Source organism: Sardina pilchardus, chromosome 22 (genome assembly GCF_963854185.1).
Source record: "Sardina pilchardus chromosome 22, fSarPil1.1, whole genome shotgun sequence".
In the NCBI taxonomy this organism is placed as follows: Eukaryota; Metazoa; Chordata; class Actinopteri; order Clupeiformes; family Clupeidae; genus Sardina; species Sardina pilchardus.
The window spans coordinates 12,185,993-12,193,492 of record NC_085015.1 but is presented as its reverse complement, the minus strand read 5'-3'; the positions used below and the strand labels follow the sequence as shown (position 1 = coordinate 12,193,492).

The 7,500-nt window shown below is 44.5% G+C and overlaps 1 protein-coding gene across 1 annotated transcript in view; it reads right to left on the bottom strand.

The window, feature by feature from the left end:
* pcdh15b (protocadherin-related 15b) overlaps positions 1-7,500 on the bottom strand; it is a 204,121-nt gene that overhangs the window by 58,704 nt on the left and 137,917 nt on the right. The window contains 1 exon segment of the mRNA XM_062526974.1: positions 5,209-5,321. Coding sequence (XP_062382958.1) covers positions 5,209-5,321 — 113 coding nt within the window.

Genomic DNA, 7,500 nt, shown 5'->3' with positions numbered 1-7,500 from the left:
CATTTCCCTGTCAAGTGTTAAGTTTGGTCCGCCAGTCTCGTAAAACAAGCGGCCTGTTGACCTTTCACATCTGTCCGACACTTTCATACCTCTTCTCAGTCGAGCTTTCATCGCCGCGGCGACGGCGGCGCTCGTCTGATGAGGTGTGGCGGTGGAGCGGGCGTGGAAGAGGGGCCATGTTTGTTGAGGTCTTTAATAAACAATGGTATGCAAATAGACTGTTTGTTTTTCTGACCCCGTGCTGCGGACCCTGCAAACTGCTGCGGGCGACAAATATGAATCCAGCAGGTGGCTATACACAAGTGACTCCCACTCATAAACACACACACACACACACACACACACACACACACACACACAGGGGAGGGTGTCCCAGTCGCCTAATTATAACGCACAGTATGTGTGTGTGTGAGAGACAATGAATGAATGTTTGTTTGTGTGTGTGTGTGTGTGTGTGTGTGTTTGTTTGAGTGCAAGATTGAGAAAGGTGAAAGAGTGTGTGTGTGTAAGTGAGATGCTAAGAGAGAGAGAGATAGAAAGAGAGCTGTATGTATGTGTGTGTGTGTGTGTGTGTGTGTGTGTGTGTGTGTGTGTTTTAGAGAGTGTACGTCCACGTGAGGCAACAGGAGAGTCAGTGTGAGCCCTTCCTGTAGGGAGGCTAATTAAGCCTGACTGCTGGGGAGTGCCCTAAAGCGTGACGGATGCCATTTACACCACGTGTCCACCTCACGCTACACCAACCCAAAGAGTGACACTCCAGGGACACTCACACTGGACGCACACACACACACACACACACACACACACTCCAGGGACACTCACACTGGATGAGCCTTCAAGGGCCTCAGGGGACATGATGGACCCAGGGAAGCATGGGTGACTCTCTCCTCCAGGGCTGGGTTTCGAGTGTGCTGTCTCTGATGCATTGTCATGTGGTTTTTGAAGGGTTGGGTTGCTGCTATTTACAACCTGGCATAATAATGTTGCATCTAATGGATGCCCTTGCAAGGACCCATACACTGGATGCTTAGGCATGTATCTCCCAAGACAGAGTGGTGTGTAATTGTGTGTGTGTGTGTGTGTGTGTGTGTGTGTGTGTGTGTGTGTGTATGTTTAAGTAAAACAGAGAGTGAAAGGTTGTGTGATTAAGATAAATACATAAATACGTGTTTACATGGTCATTATTTCAGCGCTTCCAGTCGGACCAGAAAGATTGTACAGTGTTGACCTCCGAGACTCTCTCTCTCTGACACACACACACAAAGACATAGAAAAACACACACACACACACACACACTCTCTCTCTCTCTCTCTCTCTCTCTCTCTCTCTCTCTCTCTCACACACACACACACACACACACACACACACACTATAAAAATCAACCAGAAAATCAAGCTGTAACCAGGGTTCCTGTAGGGCTACCCGTTGTGTAATCATCATCCTTACCGTTCTGCCACCATTTCGCCAACTGTCAAATCATCCCATTATTACTTGTATGAGAAACTTTTTTGGAAGCTGAACGTACTGTTTCAACAGAGGAATTGGCTGACAATCATGGTATTGCTGTGTAACGACAACATAGGTATGTGTGCTTAAAGGAGAAAGAAAACGAAAACTCGCCGGATTTCTCCTTTAAGCTAAAGATCATTTAATTTGTTGACAGTTATCTGTATTGTCAAAGATTCCCATTGAATCAATTGAAAGGAAGACACGAAGAAGGGACAGACATTGCGGAGCAACCATAAATATTCTCTTTTTGTATCCCCGGGTCTAACATTGACACACAGCTCCCTGAAGACAAAGAGAAATTAAAATGACTGATAAAACTTCCAAGACTTGAAGTCGACAGGAACACAAACAAACACCTTCAAAAGCCTACAACACTTTCTAGACAAACAAACAACAAAAAAAATGCGACATGCCGGAAAAAAGGTTGCACTTTTTTTTTTGCCTGCACTATCTCGTCTCAAAAAAATCAGCTTGTCATGTTTACTGATGTAGCGAAAAGATGAGCGGAGGGAAATGGAAGAGGGCAACAGTGAGCGCGAACATAAACATCGATGGCAGTCAAACGGCTTCGGGTGATTGCTGTGACCGTCAACGTGTCCCACAGTGGAAAAAAGGAGGGGGGGGGGGGGGGGGAGATTTAGTGAGATCCGACGCGTGTCTTCATTTAAACGGGAGCTCTCTACCCAATCGGCTCGGATGGAAACTGCACAGGACGGCAGTTTGTGTCGCGATGGGTTATATAGTCCGAGAGGGGGAGGAGGGATAGAGAGATGAAAACATGAATGACTACAAGAAAGAATGAATGACCAAATGAATGGATGGATGACTGAATGAATGAATGAATAAATGAATAAATGAATACATACTGTACATAAATTACTGACTTGACTGACTGACTGAATGAATGAATGAATGAATGAATGAATGCATAGTATACATACATTACTGACTAACTGACTGACTTACTGACGGACTGACTGACTGACTGACTGACTGACGGACTGACGGACTGACGGACTGACGGACTGACGGACTGACGGACTGACGGACTGACTGAATGAATGAATGAATGAACGAATGTATGAATGGACACACTCTAGTGTCAGTCAAATGTTATATGGTTCTCATCCAACCACCGTGTTTATCGTCCTCTCGGATGATGTGATGACAGCCGTTCTCGTCCACGCCCTGGCTGAGTGTGTGAGTCTGGATCTGACTCTCAACTGCCCCTGTAACCGCTTCACGCAGGCGTCCATCAGCCCCATCTCATCTGTACGACTGCTCCCCTCTGGATCAGCGGGAACTTTTATCGCCCTCGTTAACGTGCTTATCGCTCATCTCTGAAGCCCTATCTGTTCGCCCGTAAACGCAAAATTGTCTGTGCTTTGAACAGCTCATCAAGTCTGTCGGTTATCTAAGGAGGTTTTTTTTTTTGTGGCTTTGTTTTGTTTTGTTATTCGGCAAGGGAAGATGACCTTTTCCATGGCAACCCCCGACTCTGTTGTTACTGTTGCCATGCATCCGTCCACAACCGGTGAGAGAAGAGAGAATAGTGGTGATCTAATGGCCAGACAGAAGCAGCCTTCAAACAGAAAGTTTGGATGCTGCCCTTTCCAAATCAGGCAGGCTATGGCTGCGCTTGGAAAGACTTTATTTATTTATTTTTTTACCTTTTTGGATCGTCTTTTATTGCTCGGTTGTTAACCAAGTGAAATGACCTGAGAGCAACTAAGTGGCGGCCAAAAAAACCTCTTGTTTTCCTCTCAATTTTCCTTTTGGCATAGTGCACACCTGAGAGCTTTATTTGCAGCCAATGACAGTGATGTTTGAAAGTCACGAAGGCCCTTTCTAGCTCATTCAGCCTGTGAAGAGGAACTGCAGCGGCTTGCTCCATCTTGTTCACATGAGGTTTTAATGACTTGCGGAAATGGTGACATTTTAAAGCTCCGCTAGACAGATGGAGTTCATTTCTGACCAACACGCATTGTGTTTAAGCCCAAACTGCATCACATCAAGCCAGACGTATGCAGTGCTGTATAACAGGGGAGCTACACAAGGCGCGTAACTGAAGCGTTCTGTTCGCAAAGCGTATGTTGCAGCAATTAATAATCACTATAATCAATGGAAGTAGCTACACCAGACACGACAGTGGTGCGTACATTAGGGGGAAAAAAATCCTCTAAAATGGACTTCACGCGTCGCGAATGCAACGCTTCAGTTACGCGCCTGGTGTTAGCTCCCCTGTAAATCTCAACAAGCAGATTCAACAGCTCTTGGCACACAAAGGAGAAAATACTTTTTTCAAAAACGACGCTGCCTTCAATAAGACATGGACAATTCAAAGACAAAGTGAGTGTCACTGTTGATCTGTTTTCACTTGGCCCCGTCAGAAATAAACAGCTTTGAGAAACCTCAGGCTATCATTACGAGTCTGAGCTGATGTTGATCTATGATCTATGGTGGCACCTTTATAAAAAATAAAATAAAAATAAAAAAAAACGCTGTTGTTATTGTCATTCTAGCATCTTTGCAATCACACAAAGCGACCTTCGAAGCTAATGACAATATACTCTCTCTCTCAGCACCTCTCACCACGCGTGTAGATACCTCTCCATTTTCACTGATGTCAGGCCACACTCGATACAGGGCTCCGTTTCAAAAACAACACTTTTTTTTTTCCCCGCCGCCTCCATTAACGTGGAGTTTGTGTCTGCCTCCGGTATGCGGCTCAGAGATAAGCGACTTCTGAAGTGTTACTTAAAGCCTCTCTCAAGGCCCCCTATTTGAAGTGACAACAAAATAAAAGAGTCAAAGAATTGGAGTGGGGGTTTTTTGGTTTTTTTTTTTAACAGCACCTTATCGGCACTTGCCTGCTGAGGACCCCGATTGTTCACAGTACAACTCAAACCGAAATGATCAAACTACACAAAGATAAAACAATGCATGTTTGCTGACACGCCTTTCTTTCTTTGCTCCATATTTTTTCCTCTTTCAATTAACGCCACTTTGAGAGTCAGCGCTGGTGAAACAGGGTGTATTCATAGACTTAGCTGCTTGAAATAAATTGATTACCCTCAGTGTCGAATATATTAAACAAGTAATTTAATAAAAGTGACAGAATGGATTCCGCGCGTGAGAGAGCTCTGCCCTTTGAGGAAAAACAATATTGTGCTGTACAGTGCATTTGTGGCTGCTCATGAACCTGCTCCCAGACATAATACATATTCATGAACATTCAATAAAAAAGAAACACTAAGAGCCTCGGCTGACAGTTTCATATATCCAAGTGTCCCGGGTTGAAAATATATATTCTTTCACCTCTTTGCCGATTTCACCACGCACCTTGAAGACCGAACGTTTTTAATCCTTGACGCCAGCTTCTGCAAATTAAAAAATCCTCCACGAAAAAAAAAAGAAAAGAAAAAATGTGTACACTTCTAAAACTACACTCCACTGGTGTCAACCGTGATATATAAAAAAAAAACAAGCGGACAAATATACATAAACATACAGTTTCTCACTGTTTTTTTACACATAAAAAATGTTGTTCCTCCACCTGAAACATCAACTATATATCCACAAGTGAACAACATCCACTTCGACATCTTTTCAAGCAGCATGTTGTTGGTTTTTTTTCACAACATCATCTTTTGAAGCGGCTGGCTTAAGAGGTGAGGGAGGGGGGGTTGTTTCTTTACCTGTACTCCTCCTGGGTGAAGATTGGTATCACCGAGGGCTGGAGGACAGTGATTTCCACCAGGGTCTTATTGAACTTCGCCGGCTCCCCTCCGTCATAGGCAATAACCACCAGCTATACACAGAGAGGAAGAGAGAGGGAGAGAGGGAGAGAGAGAGAGAGAGAGAGAGAGAGAGAGAGAGAGAGAGAGATTGAAGAGGACAGGGGAGGAATAGAGGGACATGAAGGGGGAGAGAGAAGTTGAGGAGAGGAGAGGGAGAGGAGGAATAGAGAGAGAGAGGGAGAGGAGGAGGTAAGAGAGAGAAAAAAATCAATGGGATGACTGCTTGGGCACAGATGTGAGGAGGCCATTCAGAGAGTGAAAGGGGAACAAACATACAACCAACCACGCCGGATGTTTGGATTTAAACACACACACACACACACACACACACACACACACACACACACACGCACACACAAACACACACACACGCAGCCACCACCACACACAAATAAAAGCCAAATAAAAGCCATGCGCCCACCTACACTCATACAGACACACAGACACACAGAAATGTTCAGGCCAAAGCATTAGAGGTCCTTGCTGTGCTTTGCTTTGTTCCTGCATGAGTAATCAAAACATGGTGCCATAGAGAGTATTGATCCTTGCTCTCAGGGAGCCAACAAGACTCCACATAAACACACACACACACACACACACACACACACACACACACACACACAACCTTTGAAAATGTGTATGTGTGTGTGTGTGTGTGTACAGTAGACCTACTGTGAAAAGGTTTTGGGTACTTTATCAGTTTATCAAAACATTTGTCTTAGCCGGTTGTTTTGTGAACCTGCTGGCACCGGCATTACTAAGTCAATAGTAAATATCTGCATTATCAGACACTGCTTTTCAAAAATAATGAAGCATTCCAGACAGACTATGCATTTGTCTCTGCGTGTGTAGAAGCCCATCAGCAGAGCACTGGCAGAAACCTTCCAGAGAGAGAGTGAGAATAAAGGCTTTTTTTTTTCAGAGTCGATTTAGCAATAAGGGTTTGGTACATACATACTTGCCTAGCAAAATGAGAGCCTTGCTATACGTTTCCAACCGTGGTGGACTGGCAACCCTCCGGTTATAAGCCTGAAGCCCTAACCAGTACACCACGGCTGCCCCTATGAGAGCCTTTCTATGCGTTCCCAATGGCAGCACGTCATCCATGTTGCTTGTGTATACACAAGAGGGGGGGCTGGGGCTGAACTTACTGTACACTACTCACAAAAGAGTCAGAGAAATTCGGCTTTTGGGTGAAATGTTTTGCCCTTTGTTTCGATAAATTGCTTGAGGTGAGGAAATCACTATTGCATGCTTCTACTTAAATACAAAGTATTATCATGCACATTCAGCACTTTGGTCAACTGTTGTCAGCACTTGGGTCAACTGTTGTTTTTTTGCTAAACAAATAAATTGACATTGACATTGACATCCATAAAATTGCTTCTCAAGGCTTCTACTGAAATGCCATGCTTTCATGATATAATACCACTGTAGCTTGAACATTTTCCATTTTCTACCTTTCACCTGAAAAAGCCAGATATCCCTAACTTTTTGTGAGTAAAGGGGGATTCACATACGTTGCTACTCGCCCATCGCTCCTCGCTTCTCGCCGAAATTCTACTCGCTGGCAGAAAAAAATACCTGCTGCCGGCGTCAGTACAGTCTATGCTGCAAACATGTCCGGTAACTGTCAATCATCTCTATTCTACATTCTGATTTGGTACTCGCTTCACTCGCTGAAAGTTAAAATTATTTTATCTCCGTACCCGCCCACATCGCATCGCTAGTCCTCGCATCGCCTGTCCTGGCCACATTCTGCTAGAACACATTCACATTCCATTGACAGTTCTCGCTCAGAGATGGGCGAGTAGCGACGTATGTGAATGCGGCTTAAGAGTATACTGTATGTTGTGTGAGTTTTGTGTGCGTTATCAATGGTGTCCACGTACAGTAGCTATGGACACTATTGACTGTGAACAGGCCCTAAGCATCTGAGAGACTGACAAAAGAATGCTTAGCTCAGTCTGTTGACCTTCTCCTGCGTGTAGACTGTATGTCTCTCATTGTGTGATATACAGCAGACACACACACACACATACACACACACACACACACACACACACACACACACACACACACACACACACACACACACACACACACACACACACACACACACACACACACACACACACACACACAGGAGAGTCCAGAGATATAAAGAGTGGGAGAGCATGATACAGAGAC